The sequence below is a fragment of the Acipenser ruthenus genome, chromosome 10, assembly GCF_902713425.1.
Source record: "Acipenser ruthenus chromosome 10, fAciRut3.2 maternal haplotype, whole genome shotgun sequence".
Lineage (NCBI taxonomy): Eukaryota > Metazoa > Chordata > Actinopteri > Acipenseriformes > Acipenseridae > Acipenser > Acipenser ruthenus.
This window is the reverse complement of record NC_081198.1, coordinates 34,978,007-35,003,891: the sequence shown is the minus strand read 5'-3', so window position 1 is coordinate 35,003,891 and position 25,885 is coordinate 34,978,007. Positions and strand designations below refer to the sequence as shown.

Genomic DNA, 25,885 nt, shown 5'->3' with positions numbered 1-25,885 from the left:
TTTACTGGTTTGCAGGAAGTGGCAGACTGCACTGCTGATGCACAGCGAATATTTGTAGAAAGCCACAGTTTTGATGAAGAAACTCGGCCTTAACAAAGGAAGACGGTGGGTAAGCTGTCAGAATCTTGCCTCCTCGATGCTCCACAGCTCTCGAGCTCACAGGCATCTCTAGACATTGCAGTCTCTTCGTTCCTGCTGGCATATGGTCCATATGTGGTAGTTCAATCTGAAGGCTTTTTATGGCAATCTTATTATATTTCATTTAGCCAGTCAAGTGTGGTACACCTCTGCCTACTTTAATGTGTCCAACAGAAATCTTCGAGGACAATATGCACAGTCCAAACTGGTGTTCAGTAAGCCCTGTTTGCTCCTGCAGGCAAGTGACTTTGCAGGTTGAGATGTTGCAAATTTCAGTACACAAATAAGTAGGGACCCCTGCAGATAAGAATGAGGTTCATGGTGTCTTTAGCAAAGTTTTATATTGCCTCTTAACAATGACACCTTCTACAGCACAGCTCCTGTCCCTGACCATGCTCCACATTGTGGAGACCATGACGGATGCAGTTTCTTCCAGGCTATGTCCAGATGGGATTTGATTCCTTTATGTGTTGGCCTAGAACATGCTCCCCACAGAGCCAGTGACACTCGAGTTACAGCTTGGGCACTTGGATTTTGAGGTAGACATGTTCCATCTAAAGCCTGGATGGAAGACCTAGTATATGGCACAATTAACACAAATGTCTTAAAAGCAGACAGACCTTCTAGACTCGCGCTGTGCTTTTTAAAAAAAAATAAATAAAAAAAAAATTGCGCGTCGTCTCCAATAGACCCCCCTTTAATGCGTTTCCCTGGAGAGAATGGGATGTTGCTTAGCAACCACGAATAATAACACCTTACCCAGAGTTGATGGTGTCAAATGGTATTGGTAGTGTTTATGTTCAGTGAAAGCATTATTTGTATTGTTTCATTACTTATTTTAGGGAAAACCTAGCTAACCGCCATAATAGTTATGAAAATATTATATATATATATATATATATATATATATATATATATATATATATATATATATATATACTTTATGGATTTAATGGCTACATGGGTTTATTGGATAAATAATCTCATGTTTTGCAGCAGTTTAGTCTGAAGAGAGTGAATCATAAGCAGCTATGCCTTAATTTAATCATTGTTTTTTTTTCATGTTTTAGATATTGTAAAAAAAAAAAGCTCTGAGCTGAAATAGTACATTAGGGAAATCATTGTACTACTTTGTTTAATTGAATTATGCAAATATGTGATTGATGTCTAGTGTCATGTTTAATTTTTTTCATTAAACCCAATGGAAGCATCTACACAACAGATTTACCCTTTAGGTTTTTAGATTTTTTTTGTAACTTTGGGGAGAATGAACACACTTAAGCCAAGGGATCACTAGGGTCACTAGGGATGAGGAAGGTGCAGCTATCTGGTTGATTCTGCCAGTAGCACATGCTTGTCTCAAAGATTAAGCCATGCATGTCTAAGTACACACGGGCTGTACAGTGAAACAAAGTTGCCTGAAACTTGTAGCTTGCATGTCACTTTCTACAAAAAAAGTATCCCTTTCTACATTTGTATATCAATGTAGACTAGTGTCCCCTCGGCTTTAGGATTTTATTAAAAATGACACGCATAATAGATGCAAACATGCTGGTACTAATAGTCAATTAAGTGGTTATCATTTTAAACATCTGACATCAATAAACCTTCAATAAACCTTCAATTCAAATAAAAGCCCAGGTAAACACCATTTATTTTTCTAAAGAAAATAAACACATGGAAAGGGTAGAAAAGCACTGAAAAACAGAAGTCGTAATCATAACTTTGATACTAGATCTCTGTCCACTGTCCCCCACTCCCCCAAGGCAGTGCTATGTTCGTCCCCTGAAACCCGCTTGTCATTCTAGGAACTGAATAATTGCAGCCCTGCTACTGTACTACTGCTGCAGCAGTGGAAGGTCCTCTGCAATCTCTACGCTGCAAAAAAAAGAAATCAAAGGTTATTGCCCTTTTCACCACATTATGATATTTGTTTTATGTTCGGTCCCAGTCAGAGCTGTGCCTAAGCTTTGTAATACTACAGAATGTAAAATTAGAAATGATAAAACACATGTCATTTATTTAAAAGCGTCAGCAAACAAACCAATTGGATACTTCGAGAGTAAACAATTATATCATTGTTTTAAAATAAAAAATAAAACTCTTATGGCTTTTTCATGTACATTTTCAAAGGACCTGAGGGCCTGTCTTCTATAAAGCTAAACAAGAACATATCTGCAGTATATTTATACTGACACACTGGTCCGCTGGCGCACACACACGCACACACGCACTCCAAAACAAAGGCACCATATAAAATATTTATCCAATTTATTCCCTTGAGGTTAAGTCTCAAATCTGCAGCAAGCGGAAAGGTTAATATATAACACTTAGAGGACATTTTTTTTTTTTAATAATATACAAGGGACTAGCATGTTACTGTTGTGAGCTTATTTTAATTATTTACCTTCCAACCAGCTGAAAAGCATAAGTGAAAACTCAGGCTCTTGTTTTTAAAATGTGAAATGTTGGCCCTTGCTGATTTGAAAACTGTCTGAAGCTGCAACACCAGGACCCGAGAGAAAATACACATGCTACAACTCCAATATAGCATTGATTTAGATTAATTTCTGTGTTTTAAACTAGATTCCAAATAGCTGTCAAAGGGCTTCTTTTGAAATTTGAAAATTCACGTATCGGGATGTGAAATATTCATATTACCTTGAACGAATGCCTTATGAATGCATTTCTAATTTAAACTTCAGCTCACTGAAAAATAATGCCAAAAATCTACTCTCTGCATATTTTAATGAGTACTTCTTACAAAACATTGTATTGTGATTCTCAAGTAATTTAAAAATTACTTGTCAAGACTCCACACAAAAAAGCATTATGAATGGCATGATCGTTTTAGGCCTGTTTTTGTGTTTAAAAACAGAAATTGTTTTTACACACAGAGATTGATGCATATATTCCTGTCTACTTTGTGCTTCACAGTTTTTGCCCATGCTACGGTATTTCGGAGTAAGCGAGCAAGATGGGGCTAGCCTGCTGGGCGTTATTGGACAGAGTGAAGGAGGTGTTGGAACACAGTGTTTCTTGTTTGTCAGGCAGGGCCAGCAGATGGGATTAGTTAAGTGGAACAAAGAGTCAGGTAAGATGATCCTGGGACTGGACAGATGTCACACACCGGGATAACAAAGATGGGCCAGGAAGAGATTACCAGGCAGGGAGGGTGTGTAAGAAACTGGCACAGCCGTTGGGTTTTCCAGACCCAGCTAGTCTAAACCTGCCTGACCTGCATTGAAAAGTTGTGAGGGGCTGCAGGTGTTTTTGTTTTTGGGCGTCAATCCCTTTAGTCCTGTTCTCTGTGAAATATATTTTACAATGAACGCAGGTGTACACTGAAACGTCTTTTTGTTGTTTTTTTTATTTAACAGTTGTATTCTCTATACTTGGAATGCAAAATTACTTACTGACTTCATAACATGCCAGAGACTCTCTTTGTGGCGCCTCAGTCAGTGCCTGCAATAAGCAATGCACCATAGGGAAAAGCATTATTGCAGAACATGCCAGACAACATGCTCCCAGTCTGTCAGAAGCCCTCTCCATTGACCTGTCCACTCTCCGACACCCTTTGATAACTTCATGAGTTGTCTAAAGTCAGTGTGTACTGAAAAAACCAGGCCGAATTACAGGACAAAATTAGGGCAGAAATGTGCAAACATCTTGGATACCTGGAATCAAAGAATGACCATGTGCCAGGCCAATGGCAGGGCACACTTGGAACCCTGTATAAACAATAATCCCAGTCCGTTCTTTCATAGAAGATCATGTCGGTCGTAGGGATCTCGGGTTTCTCTGTCACGCTTAATTGACTGTCCTTTGTAGCAAATCAAAGTGTTGCTACACTTTAAATTGTTCTGCTGTGAACATCTCCAGCTGACACTCTCAAATGCTTTTTCTCCAACTTTGTGCTACCTGACACTGAAATAAGGAAAATGTGTCTTTTCAGCAGTTAAATCCTTCTCGGTGCCTGCCCTAAATATCAGATCTACTTGTTTGTTCCCAGTTTCTACCCTTTTTAACGAAATTGATATTAAAACTGCCCATTGCTGTAGATGGATAGCACGCCTTGGATGATATTACATGTAACTGTCACACACTAACAAGCCCACCAGTATTCAATACTGTTGCATTCTGTATAAGTATACAAATCAGATTATCCCAACAATACTAAAGAAATAACAATAGCTTTGCACACGGCAAGGATTAAGATTTCCATTATCTACGACAAAGCGATTTGAAGCAGTCTGCTGGCGCGTGTAAATGCCAAGCGAAGCAGGACCCAAGGGGCTGTCTTCATAAGAGCCTTCAATTAGCTGACTTGCCTACATTAGACCCCCCCTGCTTTTGAATGGAGATGCTTATTAATCATTCTGCAAGGTTAGCATTGTTTCTTCCTCTTATTTTAATGATCTGTTAAGGTGGTGTTTTTTATTTATTTAACCAGGTTAAAAAAAACTGAATTCTTGTTTGGTCAAACAGTGGTACAAAATACAAACTGTGTAGTCACAGTATTGTAAATCACATACCAATCAACCAATCACTGTTAAGGATCTGTCAAAATTCTAGTGTAGTGTACAGATCCTGCGCATAGAACATATGGCACAATTCTACAACAAGAGTTCCAGTGGTAGCCAGGATTTTTTTTTTTTTTGGGGGGGGTGGGGGTGGGGCACCTGTTCATGCTACTATTAGCTAAGGCCATCATTTCAATATAAATCTTCGACTTTTGATGTGTCATCACACGTTGGTTTGAACAGTACGTGGTGTAAAAATGACAGGACTCAATCATATTAGAGGCTTTTCTTGTTGTTTTATTTAAGTGTGCTTAGGCGGGCAGCAAAGCAAACAGCTTACATTGGTTGGGATGGTGGTTTACGCAGGTGGCTTTGGAGGCTTATAAGTGTGTTTACACCCAGCCAAAAAAAAATCTACAAAATATTTCTATTTATAAGTTATGTAGAGTGTGTGTTTGGGGAAAAAAAAAAAAAATCTAGTATGCATCACCATAATCTCTTTATTCTTTTTTTTTTTTTTTTTGTTCAAACCCCTAAAACCACCCCACTAGCTACACCACTGAAGAGTACAATCTTTGTTCATGTGATTCCTAATGGTTATCATGGTGTGTGTATGATGTCTGAAATGCACAGGTCAATGGAAATCTCTTTTTTTATGATACCAAGTCATTTTTAAGGGAGTTTATCTTTATGTAACAGATGAATCACCATACTGTTATAATACAACCAAAAGTAGAATTCCAAGTCTGGTCCTCCGCTCTTTCTGTCCGCACAGAACTTCTTTGTTTCCCTTGAGATTAATTTTAGAGTGCGGTTTTCACAGCCAGCAATAACCAAGGCCTGTAAACAAGCACTTATGTCTGTTTTAAAAGCATATTAAAATGAACCGCTGTGATGTCATCGTTCTGGTCTCTTCCTCTTAATGGAGCTTCTTCCTTTTATCAGAGCGAAGCGACTCTGCCTGAATAATCAATTTCAAACAACCTTTCCTGCAAGCTCTGCCTTTCCATTAACTCCCATTATTGGAGGTTCTGGCCAGCCAGGGTGTGCTGAAGCAGCAATTCAAGTCAAGACTCCATTTAGCGGGAAACTGAACTCTGCATCCCAATAACTAGCTTGGAGAAAGGATGGTGAGGCTAGTTACGGATCACCTCACAGCTGTATCTTCAATTATTTCAGTTCCACAGCTCTGCTGGGTTTGTGTTTACAACATGGATGTAATGCATGTGTCAAAGTGGATGCTTTAAGATAGTGTTGCCCTACTCTGGTCCTGGTAGACTTCTGAACCATTTAGAATGACTGTAGAAATCTTTAAAATCAGGGAGGGATAAACGAAAACTATTTATGCGCCGTTTGTAGCTATACATTTAAAAAGGACCCTGTTTTTCTTCTGCAATAACAGTTTTATTTCATTTTGGTTATCGCTCATACGATATTCAAGAAAATAGTAAAATGCACTATGGAAGTGCATTACCATCTCTCTCCCACAGAGGGCGCAGAACTTAAGCAGACCCCCCAACTAGCGCTTGAAGTAGAGAATTTCTGTTTCCAGTTCTATCGATTCCAACTGTTTTTCAAAACCATAATTGTCTGTTTTCAAGAAATCTTTATGGGCTTTTTCTTGGTTGCCATAGAAACACCAGCTGGAGATAAAAGGCTTGCAAATGTGATTTAATGAAAAGAGAATATTGTTCTCCACAGTTTATTGGATTGTAACTTACTAAATTTCCATGTACTCTGAAATATGTCTGACACAAGTGAGAGGAAACTGACGCAAATAGTTGTCTACTGTCTAGGTCTCTAGATGAGAGCATATGACTTAAAGCTAACTGATTTGAGGTCCCCGTCCCCCCCAAGAATGAGAATACGCACTACTTTTAAAATACAAATAAGGTATGCAGAGTGCATACAACCAAATGCAAGTGACTACCTCCTTTGTAATGTTTGTGACTCACTGTTGGCCTCAGTTGATTGTTAGATGTATTGCTGTTAATTGTTTGTTATAATAAACCTTTTATTGTTGTTTTTTTTCTTGTTGTTCGATTTGCAATTCTGCACTGAAATTCATAGAAGTCCAGAAGTTTTATCACACTTCTCAATCCTTTTCTTATAGCTGCCTCTCAAACCCCAGTTGCACCAAGCTACTGATGGGTCACTCTAGTAAAATGTACATACACATTGATCCTTTTGCAATTTATTGTTTTGAATCCAAAGTTAGTTTACATACCAAACTCAATTAGGTTTGGAAAAATCAAGGCTTCTGAATCTATGCACTTGAATCTGATTTAAACCGCCAACCTGATTCCAGCTCAAAGCAACTGGTTTATGTGCAGAATATATCATTTGGAATCGAGTCCCTGAGCAGGTAGCTTGAATCAGACTGCATCGTGCATATAAACGAGGCAGAGCTCATAATCGCAGAATACTCAGACAGTCTTTTGGTTTCAACATTCTCACAACAGGTGTAGATCAGCTGACAAACCAACATGGATAAACATTTATAGTTATGCAATTAGGAACGATCTTGGTTCCTGTAGGTTTACATGGAAATCCATTCAACCCCATCTTTTACACGGTACAGAAGCTACAATGACTACACGATTCACGGTTTGTAATCAGGGGTTTTGGATGTGATGGTAGTTAGGTACAGTATGTATTGGTTAATAGAGAGTTATTTTGGTCACACAGTGGAGGGCTCAGTGAGTGGCCCCCAGGCATGACACAAGTCGAAGGTTTGCCCGTGTGTGTTTAACCGGTGTGCTCTTGGTCCTCTCTCAGGTGCACTGCTTGGAGCTGTCGTCGGTGTCCAGGGAGAAGGTGTTCCCTATGCACCAGACCAGCGTGGAGGGAGTGGAGGACATGTCTACCCTGACAGAGCTCCACGAGGCAGCCATCATGCACAACCTGCACCTGCGCTACCGACAGGACAAGATCTATGTGAGGAACGACACCGCTTCACAGGAAACAGCCCTGCAGTGTTACAACAAAAAGAGGGCTTTACCTTTGTTGGTTTGATCTTTTTATTCACACAACATTTAAATACATTTCTCAACTTCTGCTTGCTTGCTTGCTTACTGGGAGAAATAATTCTAGACATTACAATGCATCCAGATCATGCTCCCTCCTGCAACAATGCTGGTGCTCTGATTAAAAGTGGTGTCTTAAGAACAGAAAACAAGCATGGTTGCTGGAGGGAGAATAATCTGGACACACTGAAATGTTTATAAGAGAAATTATCTCTCTCCTGTCAAACTCTCCAGAGAATGATGTGTGAAAAAAAATATCAAAACACGATTATGTTGAAAAATATATAGTTGCAACACAGGACACAAAGGCAATGCGTTTTTTGTGAACAATGCTCAGTGCTTTTCATTCAGCAAAGCTCTATACTAGCCCTGCATACAGACTCTTTAGCCCTTTAAAACAGAGGTGTATAAAGTTGGCCCTGCCACTCCTGGTCTTTGTTCCAGCCCTGTTCTAAATTGTTTAATTGGACCAATGAAACCTCTCTTTTTACCTGTTAAACCTGGATTGGAATGGCCCTCCAGAACTGCGATTGGACACCCAGCTTCAACTTTGATATCAAATCTCTGTTAAAAGTAAATAAATAAAATGTAAAAAAAAAAAAAAAAGCCCAGTAGCTAGTTAAACAATCCAGAACTATTAAACACTCAGTAGTATTTAGAAATACTGACAAACGTTTTGACTAGAACATGCTGTTCTGAAGAAGATTTCTTGTCAGAACGTTTCATTGAATTTATTTAGTTTCTTTTACTATTTCTAAAATGGTAACAACCAAAAAAAAATGTTTTTAATGTCACTCATTAGCATATTAACATTTTCACACCTCCCTGCTTAATTTTTTTTCTTTTTTCTGTGAAGCCTATTTATCCTGTCACAGCACTGTAAGCTAACTGTCTATGTTACAAGCAATTGGACCCCACCTAACCCCACACGGTTTGTTTTTGGCGGCAGGTGGGATCCAATTACTTGTAACACAAGAAGTTAACTTATAGCCTTGCCTTCACCTGAATCAAAGTGTAAATGAAGTCTGCAAAACAGAAGGATCTTCAGTCCTACTATTTGATATATGAAAGCAACAGCTTTTCAGTCAGGCATCTCAAAGTGATGAGAAAAAAATGTGAGAGTTTTCTTTTAAGCCTCTCGGAGAATGAATGTTACACTATACGTATGCAGTTTCGTTATGTAGAGAGTATATTTTGCAATCTATCTTGAGTTCATTCATATCCAGTGACAGAATTACCAGGCAAATCGCACTGGTCAGAATGAAGCCGTGCTGCAAAGCAGATGCTGAGCGTGCGCTCTGCTGTTTGGTAATATCCTTTCCCTCTATTGTACTGAACACGGATTATCTGGCCATCTTCACTCGAGTATCCCCTCTATATATACAGTGCTCTGTGAGTCTTCATGGGGTCTACCCTCTATATATACAGTGCTCTGTGAGTCTTCATGGAGTATCCCCTCTATATATACAGTGCTCTGTGAGTCTTCATGGGGTATCCCCTCTATATATACAGTGCTCTGGGAACTGCAGCCTACCAATACGAGTTAACCCCGAGTCCCATCTGCTGTGCTGATGACAATACAGATCCCATGGCGCTTGTAAGCAAACAGCACTACCTGACCCTGTCGCCTGACTAAACTGCTCATTTTAAAGGCTTTTCTTCCACGAAATGGATGCACATAAAGCTGCCTGCTCCCAGGGGCTGTCTTGTACAAATACATACTGTGTCTTCATGTCCCCACATCAGTACAGGGACACAGACTCACTGCGGACCATTCTTGTTATACAGCCACCTTCTGGTATGAAGGAAGAATGCTGCTGTTGAGCAATTGGCAGTGCACTGAATTCTATCCAAAATAATTTCTTACTGAAAGTACCCTTAATACAGAAATATGCCATACTATCTCGCTTTTGCTTAAAGCTATCTACACTAAGTAACTGCAGAATCTTTCTTGGCCCTGTGTACAGGTGTTGGAAGAGTTCAACAACTAAGACTTGTCACGTCGAATTAGTGCTGCCTATACTCACAATTTATTTTTTGTCCAACCGATGTAGAGTTAATTGCAGTAGGAATACAGCTTAACATAAAGCAGTACACCTAAGTAATCAGCAAAACCGTAAACCCTCCAGGTTATGTCATATTTTGAGATGTAGAAACCAAACCGAATGCTAATCCTTAATCTTCATCAGCACTTGCAGGAACGGTAGAAGATGCTGGAATCAAATACAAATTAAACTAGAGCAACTGATCGTGCGCAGTATAGTACAGTGCTGAATGTGCCTTCACACAGAGATGGTTATTGCTGGACTGTGCACTACATTTTGAAATGTATTTCATTAAATACATGAATGAAGTGTTCATTAAAATTAAAAATGTCTTGTGAGGTTATTTGGTGTGGAAAATGCACTGCTGCCCCCTAGTGTTTCACACTTGTCAGTGAAGATTTGAACCGATATTACTGATATAGTGCACGTCATTGCAGATTGTAACAGTCGTGATCAGTAAAACCCCTGCTGCAGTGCACTGTAACCGTTGGGTGCAGTAAAGTTGCCCTGTGATGTGGTCGCTTCAAGACCTCCTAAAACATTTCCGGGCCCCCCTGGCGTTCACTCTGAGAACCCCTAATTGAGGAACACCTTTTAAACTCTTTTCATACTTCAAAACGGAAACTGCAAAACTGATCAAAATTTGTCAAAATAAATCCTTTCCAGATAGTTTTAAACTTCAGGAAAAAAACACTTAATTGTCAAGTACAGTATGCCTGTATTTTGTTTGTTTGATATTGTTCACTGAAGACTTTGGCGTGCAATATCCCATTTAATTCAGTTAAAATACTAAAGAATAAATAGAAGTTTAGTGTGCATCATTCCAGTACTTCCTGTTTTTAAAAGGTTTGCAAGCCAGCTTCGGATGCAGGCTGATCTTGTGCTCACACTCTCCTCTCTCAGACTAACATCGGCTCAATCCTGGCTGCTGTCAACCCATACAAGCAGATTGGCAGGCTGTACGATTCCTCCGCTGTCGAACTTTACAGCCAGCACCACATGGGGGAGCTCCCGCCACACATCTTTGCAGTCGCTAACGAGTGTTACAGCTGTCTGTGGAAGAGACATGACAGCCAGTGCGTCCTCATCAGGTACAGTACAGTGACCCCAGGTCCTGGATTAAATCAAAACTTATAGTGCCACCATAGCTATACTTGATAATGGCTATGGCGTCATCGTAAATTTTGATTTAATCTAGGCCTAGTACACTGAACATGTTTTCCAGTGTATTTTTTTTTTTTATTCACATTTTCTGTGTTTGCTTTAGCTGGAATATTAAGAAATGTTAGTAAATGTATTTAGGCTTTAGGAATGCGTTGTTTTTAGAGAAGGGTTAATTCATCCCTATTCTACAGTACATGACCCTGGAGAGTTCAATGACAGGGATTAATGGATGCGTGTAAGGAATTGTGAATATAGGCAGGCTGGAGCTCTATATTGCCTGTCCGGCTGCCTCATGTTTATTGACAGAGGATCCTGGGCATCTCTCGTTAATGCTGCTACAGCGTGTTCTCTGCAGATCGAACATGCTCCCATTGATTATTAACTAGAGAGCATGACAGCCCTGTCATTAAGATAAGTGAGCCTGTCGGAGCAGCTCCCTGTTTCTTGTCTGTTTGACGAATGGCCTTCCCACAGCAGACACCAATGCTCTCTCAGTCCTGTTGGGATCTATATCTGTAATGCCAGCAGCCTTGGACACATTGGGTTGAGTGATTGAGTGCGATACAGCACTGCCTGTGTCTTTTGTGTATTCAGTGCTTATGAAAAGGTGAGAGACAATGCCATCCAGGACCGTGCCAACAGGCAGCATAAGAGCTTCACCTCAAAGCTCTGCACTCTAGTGTAATTCAATCCTTATCACTGCTTGGTGGAAAGCTGGGCCTATTGTCTCCAACGTTTCACGAGTGCTTAAATCGCAAACATTTTCAAAGTACGCCTTTTTGTAAGATAATAAATTGGATTCAGTCAGCTTTAACCTCTTGTCCAACTGCCTAAAGTTGCTCCTTTCTTGGTATTGTGATTCATTTGTTTGCTCTTTGTTTTTGGTCAGTGGAGAGAGTGGTGCTGGGAAGACTGAAAGCACGAAGCTGCTGCTGAAGTTTCTATCGGTAATGAGCCAGAACTCGACAGGGGTGCCTGCATCGGAGAAGAGCACCCATGTGGAACAGGCCATCGTAGAGAGCAGGTATGAGTTCTGAGGAGCTGGGCAGGCATGCCTTTCCCTACCACAGCAGCCCATTGTAAATCTCACAACGATGGGAGATTAACACAAATCCTGCTGCTCTGAGTAATAAAGTAGTTAAATTTTCTTAAGTACACAGGTAGGAGCTGTTACATAGATCTAGATACCAAAAGAATGGGAGCACCATTCTAATAAACCAAGCTAACAAAGTAATTCTTTTAAAATCCTTTATTTCCTCTCTAGTCCCATAATGGAGGCTTTTGGGAACGCCAAAACTGTTTACAACAACAACTCGAGCCGCTTTGGGAAGTTCATCCAGCTGCACTTCTCTCAGAACGGGAGCATCCAAGGAGGCTGCATCTTCGACTGTATCCTTTCCATCGGTACCAGCTCCAGGTGTTTGTATTGATTACACTATGTAACACAATTTTTGTTCCTGGGTAGTAAGTGTTATTTCCTAATTGCTAATGCCTCAAAAGTATAGAAAATGGCTATTATTCCCCACAAACTTTGCTTTTGTGACCAGGACCGTGATATTTTGAAATTTACCTATTTTCAATGAGAAAACAGGCGAATTTGTGTCTTTTCGTTCACATAAAGTCAGAAAAAAAACAACATATGAATCCAAATTAACATGTATTTATACTAAAGTAATAGAAAAATGACTACAAAAGATTTAGAAGTGAGTAGTTTTTCGAGATTTACGATTATACTGTAAATCACTTTCACGAATCAGCCCCCAAATGTAGTCTCCCATCATGTTCTCGTTATACTGTCCTTGGTAGCGGAGTTCAAAGTCCAGTATATCCTGTTGGAAGCGCTCGCCTTGCTCCACCGAGTACGCTCCCATGTTTATCTGTGGTCTGACGAAGACACCGGCTTTGACCTTTGCCTCAGACAGCTTAGGGAAGAAGTCTTGAAGGTACTTGAAGGCTGCCGACTCCTTATCTAGAGCTCTGACAAATTGTTTCATAAGACCCAATTTGATGTGCAGTGGTGGCATCAGCACCTTCCGGGGGTCTGCCAGTGGCTCCCACTTGACGTTGTTCCTCCCCACAGAGAACTCGTTCTGCTTGGAAGGGTCCACCATGCAGAAGTAGTAGTTGCTTGAGTGGTCAGTGGGTTCCCGCCAAATTCTTGGGATAGTGAACTTCATGGCTGTCTTTTCCCCTCTGTACCATCCTACAAAAATACATTTATTTCACCCATGACTAATGTGTAAGAGATTCTCGCAACATTTTTCATATAAATGTAAAATTGTAAAACATTTTAAACTTAAAAACTTTTACAATTTTAAAAATTAACAAATTTTATAACATAAAATTCCGAGCAACAATTGTCCATCTTACCTTCCAGAGTTTTTTTGCAGTGCTCGCAGGTGAAATGAGGTGTCCAGGGTTTGTCTTGATCCCCGACAGGCATGCCGAAATATGCCTTGTAGGCCTCACACATCTTAGCAGATGCTTCCACGGAGTACTTTTTCGCTCTTGTCTTGATAAATTGGCCGCAGACATAGCAAAATGCGTCTGCCGGATGCTTGCAGCCTCTTGATGCCATCTCAGAAAAATGCAGATATGTATCTACTTAGGCAGCTGGAACTAAACTGAACTGGTGGGCTTAAGGCCCCTGTATTTATACTACTATTTATATTACTGGAAAGTTCTAGAAAGTTCTAGAAGTTACTCCAAGTTTACTCATCACTGAATCTATCTGGAATGTTCTGGAAAATAGGTAAATTTCAAAATATCACTGTCCTGGTCACAAAAGCAAAGTTTGTGGGGAACAATAGCCATTTTATATACTTTTGAGGCATAAGCAATTAGGAAATAACACTTATTACCCAGGAACCAAAAAAAAAAAAAAAATTGTTACACGGTGTTATCAGGGCTCCTGAAAGGCGATGTACAGTGGCACTGGCTGCAGTTTGTTTTGTCGGTTTCAACGTGAGTGTACCTCAAACCCTGCCACTTGGGCCTATCCCAAGCCGTGGCAGAATGTGGTCCATAAAAATTCTGCTGTGTTTTAAGAAAAAAAAAAAATGTATTCAGTGCTTCTAGGGATTTTGCTAATGTCTGTGTTCTGTATCATTCTGTAGTGTTCGTTCTGTATAGATCTTTATTTACCAGGATTACTACTGTAGTTGATTCCTTAACCTTTTTATTACAGATCTACTTGAAAAGGTAAACTTGCTTCTCCTGTTCCATACTCCATTTGGCTGAAGAGCAGATATTTCCCTTGCATATTAAGTATACAAATCTTTCATTTCTCTCACGGTGGGTATGTTCCATGCGTGTGAAATGATGACAATGAACACGGTCCTGTAAAAAAAAATTAAAAAAAATAATAATAATTGGATGCAGTCCAAACACTGAATACAAGCAACGCAAAGTGCTGTTAACCACTTGGTTTGAATTTCAGAACCGGGTGGTGCGACAGAATCCTGGTGAACGGAATTATCACATCTTCTATGCACTGCTGGCCGGGTCCAACCAGGAACAGAAAGGTGAGCAGCACAGCTACACGCTGCAGAGCTGGGGTATGCTAGGAACTGGGGCGCTTACAGGAGAACTAGCCAAGGTTTTCTTACATCATGTTAGCACCTGCAGTGTTATCACTGACTCCGCTTTTCTTCTGTTGAAGATCATTTTGGTTCTTTGCTTGTATATTTTACACTTAAATTTGGAATATATTATAAATTCCAAACGCAGCACTACAGGTGCAAAGTAACCACTGCATGTGTTATAGTTCAAACTCACTCAAGTGGTCTAGCTGTAAGCTGACCATGCGACCTACAGCAAAAGTACCAGGGTGCAGTAGTTGATCTGTAGTGTTGTATTTGAAATAGTTGCATGCTCTGAATGAATGTAAAAAAAACAAATGAATATTCTCAGCAGAATAAAAGGGAGGGGTTGTGGGGGCATTGATAATTCTGACTAAGCCATCTTAGGAAATGAGAATTAAATTTAATTGTAAATGCATTAGTCATCACTCCTTTTAAAGTGATGCCTAGGTGACTTGACCCTATTGGATTTTCAGTGGTATATTGTAAAATGCATAGAACAACTGATGTTGTCTTTAGTGTATTTTATAGCACTATGGGCACTGTGTAAAGTTTGTATTTTTCATATTTGGTGTGTATTTTAGGGGTGTTTTTTTACACATATGTTATACACAATCACAGTAACCTTTTACTAAACCAAATCACAATGTGCTCTGTAATGCGCTAACTGGGTACAAAATTACAGGATATGTGAAAAAAAAAATGTCCTCGTAAGAATTATTTCTTAATATTGAAAAGACATTGCAGTGGTTCTCATAACTATCAGGACTGACGTAGCCTATACAATCCCCTTTTCATTTGCCCCCTCTATTCCCTTTCCAGAGTTGTATTTCCTGTCTGATCCAGAGTCTTACTACTACTTAAGCCAGTCGGGGTGTGTGAAGGACAAGAGCTTGGATGACACACAACTATTCAACAGTGTCATGGTGAGCCAGCCCTCCACCTTCCTATGTGCAGCAGCAAGAAGCGTTTCCCCAGCCAGGACCCTACTTCTCTACATTCTCTAAGAGCATGCTGTTCTGTTGTCCTGTGGTGGTGGCCTTCACTACCTTCATGCAGTGATCACGACCAAGATTCACAGAAGCAATCGGCAGCACATTTAAAACGACTGTCTATTGCAGAAGCAATCTGTTTGGAACAGTTCATTGTGTTAAAACATTTATATGGGAATACACAATGCTAGTTTACTGGCCTGCTGTTTTGAGGCTGCCCTTCACACTGCTCTGTGGTTCCTCTGGCAGGCTGCCCTGAAGGTGATGGAGTTCAGCGAGGAGGAGATTCGAGACGTCTTCAAGCTGCTCTCGGGGGTCCTCCAGATGGGCAACATCGAGTTCATGATGGCCGGAGGGGCGCAGATCACCACCAAAGCAGGCAAGGAGGCCCAGTCTGATTTTACTGCCAGCAAAATACGGGCACCTGTGGTTTACCAGGCACACACTTTTCAGTTATTACCAAGAGCGCTCAACAGTGAAAATGTGTTTGATTCTCACACATCATAAAACAATAATGCTGTAACTATAAAAAGGTATACAGTTGGAGTCATACCATTCCTCTGAAATAGTGAAGTAAGCTATTCTCTATTTGTATCTTTGTCTTGAACACGTACTGTACAAAGTTAACAAACACAACTCCAAATGTGTATGTTGCAAAGGACTTTGAGATCTTCTAACCCTTTATTGGCTACTAGAACAGCATTGTAAACAAGATGGTATCCTCTCAAAGGGGTTATCCTGGCAAAACAATTTAAACAAATGACTTTCTAAAAAATGGCACATCACGTGTGTCAGGATTCCAGCTGCACCAACTGACCCATTCTCCTACCAGCTGAATATTATCATTTCTCTCTCTCTCTCTCTTTCTTTCTTTCTTTCTTTCTTTCTTTCTTTCTTTCTCTTTGCAGTGCTCAGCAATGTGAGCGAGCTGCTGGGGCTAGACTCTTTCCAGCTGTCGGAGGTGCTGACTCAGAGATCCATGATTCTGCGTGGGGAGATGATCTGCTCCCCCCTCACCATTGAGCAGGTAATGGGATATTACCCACTGAAATAAACCTGGGGGTCTCAGCCTAGCACCGACTTGACATTATTCCACACATCATGTGCCACAGTTGAGCCCCGGGACTGAATGGCGGGGGGAGTTCAGGTCTGGACTGAGATGCAATCAGAGCTGTGAAGGGAAGCTGGCACTGAGCCTGACTACTTTGTAGTGCCAGGGTACTATATTCGCAAATAATTAAACAGTTTTAAAATAACTTTTCAGTTTACAGCATTTTTTTTCTGCCGCCCCTGTTATCATTATTCAGTGTAAATGTTTATTTTTAATAAGTGTTATTACTCTTTTGAGAATTCGGCTGAGGTACAACACTGTAGAGTTGCACTCCGCAATATTAGAGTCCCTTTTACAACCTCTCAATCTGTTATAAATGTACCTGCTTTCACACCATCTTGGTAAAACTGTTTGGCAAAGTTTAAACAATTCATTCAGCATACGACTTACAGTTTGTGTGTAGACATTTAAGAATTACATTTTTTGGCAGTCAAGAATTACATTTTTTGGCACAGATATTCCAGCTGTCGCCACTAGAGGGAGTAGTGTGCTACCCTTATTCATGAGCGTCTGTTTTGACTCATCAGACATCTTCTAATGTTGAACGTTTCTTGTAAGAAGTCATTTTATTGCCCAGAAGGTTCTACACCTGTACAGTAGCTACACCTGCAGAACCTCTTCCCTAATTGTGATAAAGCTTGGTATAGACATGTGTTTTACCTTGCCATAAAATCTCTGGCCTCTGATTTTAGTTGCAAACTAAAACAACCAAAAAACAAAAACCCTGATACTGTAGGTTAATTTGTAATAAATACTAGCATTGCTCTTTTAGGTTCAAAATCAGAATAGAAAGGGGCTTTTTTATTATTTTATTTTTTTACTAATGAACAAGGTACAGTATACTATTGGCCCAAATGTCTTATTTTTTTTAGTACCACAGCTTAATGGTTTCCACAGCAATAGCACCAATTTCGCGCTTTGTCCCTAAATGGGAGTTAGACATCATAAGCTTTCAAACAAAATACGATGTGTATGCATGAGACCGGCATGTGAAGTCAATACATTTGGAGTACTGAAATTAATGCTTTCACCCCAGTCTATGTTCCTATGTAAAAGAAAGACTAAACTCAAAAATAAGTAATATGGTCGCCCACTCTTGCAGTCATTGTAATCGACTACAGTATATCATTAACACAGGCCTTGCTCGTAATGCATTCTCGAATGAGTCAGGATGACTTCATAATTTGACTGAATGCTCTACAATGAGGAGGCTGTGACAAGCAGGCATTTTTTCAGTTCTTGGTGGAACCACCACCAGCAGCAGCAGCAGTCATTATTCAAAATGAGAAAATTATTAGGAGTGCCCTTTTCAGCATTTCAGACGATTTCTTCATAACAGTAAACTGCTATTTGAAACGCAACCCTGCCAGCATTCAATCTTTCTTGCTTTTATTCTTGAGAAAGCTTCAACGCTGAAAGGTTTTCTCTTTTCATTTTCTTTTATTGTTGTTGGGTTGCAGTGTCTGGGGTGTACAGTAACTATACACAATGCAGAGACAGGGAGGTGCTCCCAGTCCATTTGAATAACGCTGCCAAGTGTGCTGTGTAAACATGAGGTGATTGGATTGGGAGGGGCTGGTTATCCAGGCTCACGTGTGGTTTGCAGGGTGCCCTGCGGCAGGAGACCGCTTTTTGAGAAGTCACACCCAAGGTAGAACATTACGTTATTGCTGTGCCCTGAGGCAACAATTGTCATATTTTATTTATTTGTAATTTTAAACCTAATGGAATGTTGGCCACTGCCTCATGAATCAGTATTTCAGGTCTTTGTCAGTGAATGCCAACTTCAAGAATATTATAATTAAACCCAGTGCAACAGATTCCAAAATCTGTTCCATAAGACTTGTTTCATTTTTAAACTATTTTAGTAACGTATTGTAAATATAGCCAGTTTAATTGCTTATCTTATGCTGGTTTCACAGACCCCGATTTAGTGCTAGTCATAATGGGGGGTGGTTAGTGAAACCAGCCATATATGTTTAAGTGAAAGAAAAATATACCTTTGTGTTTAGCCTTTTATGTAGAAAGTGTAAATTCCTCTTTTTTAGTGTTCTGAGTAATCTGATGTGTCATATTATGCATTTTTTTTTAAAAGTGACAATCTTATAATGACCAACTATCCCATCTACCAGTTCAGAACCTTCACGCCAGTCATTAACAATTGATTCATTCATTTAAATAACATTTCCACAGGGGATTGCAATGAGAGCCATGTAGCACTTCCTGTTGCAAATGGAATATTTAAAAGACATGGACAGCCTCCAGTCTGAAAAACTGGTACTTTATAGAGGACACATGAAATTGTAATAGTTCTCAACAGTCCTTGCTAGAGTATTCATTACTGTAAAGTGTTTTATCGAAGAGCATGTGGTTTGAAAGGTTTTGGGACTTAGCAGAGCCGGACTCACACTGACTTACTCTTGTAGGCGGTTGACTCGCGGGACTCTATGGCCATGGCGCTGTACTCCCAGTGCTTCTCCTGGATCATCATGAAGATCAACACCAAGATCAAAGGCAAGGACAACTTCAAATCAGTGGGGATCCTCGACATCTTTGGCTTTGAGAACTTCCAGGTAACTGTCGTGCCTGTTCCTCCTAGCCTGTACTCTTCTAAGCAAAGGCAATCTACAGTTTATTAAAGACATGGCGTTAGTTATCTGATTAGACTTGGTTGGGGGTGGGGTACAGCCTAGTGCTCAAAGCAAGCTCAGGTAGATCAGAATGACTACAAGGGAAGTGAAGACCTATTTTAAAAGAGAGTTTAAAGTTTACACTCGCTCTATAAAACCTCCACGGACAATTACTTCTCTGAGACAATTATTTGTGCATTTTATTGGCAACCAAGATCGTGTGCCATCATAATACCATGAGTGAATTTGAAGTGTCTGTTTTTCTACGTAGAATGTGTCTGTCTTCCCAGGTGAATCGCTTTGAGCAGTTCAACATCAACTATGCCAATGAGAAGCTGCAGGAGTATTTCAACAAACACATATTTTCTCTGGAGCAGCTAGAGTATAACAGGTAAGGGTGGCAGGGCTCACAAAGTCATTTGAAACTTGCCATTATAAGTAGGTATACTAAATACTGGCTTGTTTATGTAGCAATGGCCATGAACCTTACGTCAGATTATATTTCCAAGTTATTGAAGGACTCTGGGGGGGGGGGGGGGGGGAGCACATTTTCATACAAGTTGATATAATAATATCAAAATATTTTCATTGCTTTGGTACTCATTGTCAGATTACACCAAAAAACACATTTTGCAGAGTTGGGTCAATTTGCGAGTCTAAATTCGGATACAAACAAACTTGCAAGTGTACTGTAATTTGTGGTTCAATTAAAATATGGATTCAGTAATTAACTAATGCCTCTATCAACTTGATATCTTTACTTAAGTTATTAAGTATATATTTTTTTTATCTGCCCAAAGTATATTTTCAGTTTAATAGAGATGGTTTTTGACATTTTCTTTGAAGACAGCGTTTTTTGTGTTTTTGTTGTGTGACCGCTCAAGGGTTTTCTGTTTGGTCACAGCCCATTTAATCACATGAACAGTCAAACAATCCCAGCATTGTGGCTTTCCCCCTATATGTTTACTCATGGTGTCAGAGCCGTGGTGAGAAGAGTCAGTCAGAGAATGTGAGAAAGCTGGTCCCCATGCCCACAACAAGGGGTTTCCAGTTGTATTAAACACTAGAGCTGAGGAGACACCTTGTATTTGTGGCACCCAGGCACAGTTTTGAGAAATTTCAACTTACTGAAGGCAGCAAGAATTTGCTTAACCCAAACACATCAGCCCACCATCTGCTTGTGTCCTAGTAATTCTCCATTTTGTTCAGATACCGATTTTACCATCTATACTTTTTTTCAATAAGTTTATATTTCTGCGTCTGTTTTTAAATATGATCTATATGGACTCCTGTGTGCCACTGGTATCTTGTCTATTTATTGTCTTTGTGACTACCCTGATCTCTATATATTGCAGGGAAGGAATCCACTGGGAAGCCATTGACTGGATGGATAATGCAGAATGCCTGGATCTCATTGAAAAGGTATGACCAAGCATCTACTTTACACTAGAAGAAGCTCTTTACACTGCACTATAGAAAAAAGGACTTTGACATCATGTTGTTCCCAGGCTTTTAGCTAGGTCTCAGAAGCATGTATATCACCCCTGACATTATTACTGGAATTTAAGAATTACCAGTCTGTGCCAGACCAATGGCGGAGCTCAGTTCAAACAATAGTCCTGTATAATGAAGTGGCTCTTTCCTTTATTTCTGTTAGCTTAAAATACTTCCACCTGAATTTGGATGCCTCAATATATACCTGAGTGGCTAGTGATGTTTATTTATAATGGGAATTTAACCTAGTGGCTCTACAGGGACGAAGAAAAGAAAAGTCTTTCTTTGCGATCAGTCTGACCTCTTTTCTCTCTCTCTCTCTCTCTCTCTCTCTCTCTCTCTCTCTCTCTCTCTCTCCCTCCCTCTAGAAATTAGGCTTGCTTGCCCTGATAAATGAAGAAAGCAGATTCCCAAAGGGAACGGACCACACCTTGCTGGAGAAACTCCACAGCCGGCATGCTGTGAGTATCCCTGTCCCCCAGCACATCTCTTCGGGTAGTGAGGGGGGAGGGACTTGGTCAATCCCATTCCTTCGAGCTCACAAAGCAGACACTTTAAAATGGGGCGTCTGTGATTCACTGGTTAATGGGCTAGTGTAACAGGCTTTGCTGTGCAGTGGACCCAAAAGTCACAGCTTCAAGGTTTTGGTTACTGGGCATGTGTCCGCCTTACTACATTGCACCCTCGTTGTAAGGCAGCACAACATACTCATTTTAAAGCAGAGCCAGAGAACTAAGGTATATCCACAGACTACAAGGGGTAAAGAACTCATTCTAGGGTTTAAATTAAGTCATTAGGCTGATTAGGGGTATGCATTAGCAATGTTTACCAGTGTTGTGAAAATATCAGACTGTGAATTAGTTTATGGTATTTGTCTTTTTAAAGCATGTGCAAGACATCTATGTATGCATTTAGATAGGTCGAACAGACCCCATAATCTGTAACAGTGTAAATGTAAAAGTGGTGAAATCTAGGCTGATGAATCCTTCTTGCATATCTTGGGAATCGAACTGCCTTTTTGTTTCTGCAGACCAACCATTATTATGTGAAGCCCAGAGTGGTGGATCACCAGTTTGGGATCAAGCACTATGCTGGAGAGGTAACTTCACCATTTACTTACTAAGTGTATTAAAAAACCCTCCCCTTTCTTACTTTCAGTAGCATATTCACTGCCTTCATACATTTCATTAAAGGCACTGAAGATCAGTCTCACTACAGAGCAGTCATTCATGTTGGTCGCCACCTATTCAGACATACCCTTTTTTTGATTGACTGTTAATTAATTTGCCACACCTATAATAAAGAAGATTAAGAAGGAAGGTGTCAAGTGTCGTTTTTTGGCAACCCAGTATTTCTTGCAACAGATAATAAACCAATAAAATAGGTTGAGTTCAAGGTAGGGTTACTAATGTAATTCTCTTTTGGCTCACACAGCCTCTGCGGTGTTTAATTAAAACCACACCTTTTAATGTAAGCAGGCACAGAATTCTGAGACCAGCTTTCACAGTTACTGATCGCAAGCAGTGCAGCCGGCTTCAGTATGTAGTTGGGGTCCCGACAGCACAGCGTAATTAGAAAGGTCTTGAACTGTGCTGGGATGCGTCCTTTCTGTAAACAGTAAGCTTACATAGCTGGGATCCAAGCCAACTTCCAGACTGTGCACAATTGTGTGACATTGCTGGCCAGTGATACTGGCGTCTGTTGCGCAATGAGAGGCAGGAAAGAATCTTTCAGAAAGGTCATAATGGTGGGCGGTGTTGAAGTAAGAACTGAACCTGCACATTTCATTGCGCTAAATATCCCCTTTTGTGAGGGTGCCCTTCACGTGCTGCTGGCATACAGTGTCCCTAAAGTCGATTTTTAGGGTTGATCCAGCTTACTTACTTACAATGATTTTCTTGCAAAATGATTCTGAATATCCACGATTTTAACCACCACGTTCTTAATGCAGTGTAAGTATGTAATAGAAAACTGATAATATGGGTAATTCCAGCTCAAATGGACCAACACGGGTTACTCGACCTTAAGTCCATTCATTATTTGTCTTTCGGAAAGCCCTTGGAACAAGTTTCAAAATGATCAGAATGTTTTTGTTGGTTATCCGGCACTTAGAAAAAAAAGAGGTCATAGGTCAGTCTCGCCATGTGGAGCGTGGTGGACTTACAAAACTCTTTTGCATGCACATGACACCTGCCCTTTTAGGTTTCATCAACCACAAACAGAGGAATTTGGTCCACTTCAGCAGGAATGGCCCATGTTGTCAGTTCCAGTAACTGTTTGCCGCTGTGGGCTGATAAAGGATGTGAAAAAAGACCCAGTGCCATCACATTATAATTGCTGCAATAACATTTAAAGGGGAAAAGAGTGTAGTCTGTAACCTGATAACTGTTGTTAATTGGTGTGCATTCAATGTCTTCTTGCCAGGTTCTCTATGACGCCAGTGGGATTTTGGAAAAGAACCGGGACACGTTCAGAGATGATATCTTAAACATGGTGAAAGACAGTAGGTGAGGATTATTTGGACAACATTGTTTTTATGTTGTGATATCCGCTTCAGCGGGCATTAACAGTTAGATAGCAGAGGTAGTCAAGTGTTCCAGTCTGCAGGGGGGTGGGGGGATTAATAAAATACAAGGCTATTAGCAACCAAAACATTTCTCTGTGTAAGACATTTTTTTTTAAATGTGTTTTTTGGAGCCCATTAAGCTACTGCGGCCTCTTGTCAGTAGCCATCTTGTTTTGTTATTTCCAGTGCCTCGTCAAGAAGTCACCTGATTTAAAGTGGGTTCATGATTGGCTGATGCCTGTTAGTTGCCAGTGATGATGCAATTTAGGCAAAATTGCTTGATTTTAACTTGCAGCTAGTTGATTCAACTGTTGCCTAAAACTTTTTTTGGTAACATTAAACCGGCATTATAGTGAAACCAGTTATAAGCCCTGTTCTCCCCTAAGGCTTACCACAGGAAAAACTGACTGGCTGATGCACTCAATGTGGTTGATAATAAATACTAAAGAACGTTACTGTTGTAAAAACAATTATACATGTCGGTTTATAAGGTGTTTTGATCCAGCCGAAATACATTTTTAGTTGCAGTTCCATAAATACATAAAGAATAGGAGTGTTTCGGGTCAAGATAACCTTTGAACAAGACGCGGTGTGGCATCTTAAATGTGTGATGCACATCAGAGAGATGAACGTGTTTATATTTGCAGAGAACTAAGGCTATGTAAAAGGGTACTTATTAAAATATCATTAACCCTTTTTTCTAGGTTGGACTTCATCTATGACCTGTTTGAGCGAGTGGCCAGCAGGAACAATGAGGAGACCCTGAAGATGGGCACAGCCAGACGCAAACCCACTGTCAGCTCTCAATTCAGGGTGAGGCGTGGAGATTCACAGTGCTTACCTCTGCTCTGACCTGACATAATATAGCCTGGCTTTCCTTTCGGAGAGCTTTGCTTTTGTGACAGCTCTAGTTCGCCAGACCTCACAAGGAGAATGTCAGTACAGGGCTGTGTGGCTGAAATCCATTACCTATTTATATGCTTACATATGCCAGGTCCTGGATAGTCAGTGTGTGACATGGGAGCCCTATTCACAAAGCTGATTCATTATTGAAAGATGTTTTCCTCTGGCTTGATTAATTTAATACAGTTCAGTAACCATGACGCTGGCATGTTTAGGAGTAGACTAGAACAGTTTCATGTATACTAAATGAATGCTTTGTGAATAGAGCCCTGTGTCCTGAATGAACATTGTGTATAATTGATGATGTCAGAGGGCCTGCACTGATGCTCTTTGTTTTTTGCTTTGTCTGGTTTTTATTCAGGACTCACTGCATTCTCTCATGGCCACTCTGAGCACCTCCAACCCATTCTTTGTACGCTGCATCAAACCCAACATGCAGAAGGTAGGGAACTAAAAGTGCAAGAGAGTCTGAAGTATTTATAAGATTAGACTGTCATTTTCCATGGGTGTGATGTCAGACCTGCCTCTGATACACTCATACATAGATAGATAGATAGATAGATAGATAAAAACTACAATGACATGAGTGCACAAATGTATTCAGAGACCACCTTTCTGTACATTTTCTTTACTGCAGAGCATTTCGATTTGTGTGAAGCTTTCCATTTCCTATTACAAGTATTTTAGACTGTATTGAAAGTATACGTTTGCAAAAGTTGTTATTTTATAAACAAAATAAAATAAACTCCTATCGGATAAATGTATTAGGCAGACATTTACCACGCAAAGTGCACCAGAACTCTTCCTGGTATACAGTTTAAACAGTATCTGTGGAAGAACCTCCTGTTTTAGATAACATAGTGCCTTTACCCTCAAAGGAATCCAAGCACCTTTTGGGAGTAATGTTCGGGGGCCACTATTTTAACTAGTTCCCGTTCATTGTTGATTGAAACTGGCTGCCTATAGGGGAGCCTCAAGCACTTGGGTGTTTTCATATCAACACCGACTCGCTCATGCATTTTTGATCAGCAGCAGCCCAGTCAAATAAGTTTAGGACTGGTGCCAGGGCTGAAAAAAAAAAAAAAAGTTTAGACATACGTCATTGAATCAGCAAAATGCAGATTTCCACCAGCACCTGAAATGAAGGTGGGATTCATGATTGGATTGGTCACAAACTACTCTAGAGCAATTTAACATACCTTGCAGGTGCATCATGTTGAAACAATGCATGTGGTTTCCCTACATCCAATTGAGCGTGTTCTGGCGGGTGTTTTTAATTTTTTTTTTTTATCGAAACCCTGTATGTAAAGAGAATACATTTTTAGGAAATAGTCTCAGTCCGATTGCCAAAACATCCCAATTATATGTTAAAAGTTCATGTCTTTTTATGAGAACTAATGCAATTCTAATGAGTACAGTGTGTTCCAAGCACTGCCATGTCCATGAAAGGGGTCCCTTTGTATTTTCCCAACACAGCACAGTAGAGATTGGCCTCCAGCACATTCCTCCAATGAAAAGCAGCTACAAAAGGGTAAAAGGTCGCAGCTCAGACACGGCCGCCCAGTCCAACTGCAGCTGTCCAGCCCAGCTCGGTTTGACCCCTAACAGCCCAATGGGTTTGTGTTCCACAGGCATCAAACGAAAAAGAAATGGCTTATGATTTAAAAAAACAAGATAACTTTTACAGCTTTGACAGTTTTTGTTAAAGAATG

At 40.2% G+C, this 25,885-nt stretch overlaps 1 protein-coding gene across 1 annotated transcript in view; it reads left to right on the top strand.

The window, feature by feature from the left end:
• myo10l3 (myosin X, like 3) overlaps positions 1-25,885 on the top strand; it is a 108,391-nt gene that overhangs the window by 50,441 nt on the left and 32,065 nt on the right. Inside the window, exons 3-19 of the mRNA XM_059032087.1 lie at positions 7,440-7,598; positions 10,636-10,823; positions 11,786-11,920; positions 12,161-12,285; positions 14,084-14,097; positions 14,336-14,420; positions 15,300-15,403; positions 15,719-15,848; positions 16,378-16,496; positions 19,007-19,153; positions 19,501-19,601; positions 20,566-20,632; positions 21,073-21,165; positions 21,735-21,803; positions 23,129-23,211; positions 23,975-24,083; positions 24,535-24,615. Coding sequence (XP_058888070.1) covers positions 7,440-7,598; positions 10,636-10,823; positions 11,786-11,920; positions 12,161-12,285; positions 14,084-14,097; positions 14,336-14,420; positions 15,300-15,403; positions 15,719-15,848; positions 16,378-16,496; positions 19,007-19,153; positions 19,501-19,601; positions 20,566-20,632; positions 21,073-21,165; positions 21,735-21,803; positions 23,129-23,211; positions 23,975-24,083; positions 24,535-24,615 — 1,809 coding nt within the window. The remainder of the gene's footprint in view (positions 1-7,439; positions 7,599-10,635; positions 10,824-11,785; positions 11,921-12,160; positions 12,286-14,083; positions 14,098-14,335; positions 14,421-15,299; positions 15,404-15,718; positions 15,849-16,377; positions 16,497-19,006; positions 19,154-19,500; positions 19,602-20,565; positions 20,633-21,072; positions 21,166-21,734; positions 21,804-23,128; positions 23,212-23,974; positions 24,084-24,534; positions 24,616-25,885) is intronic.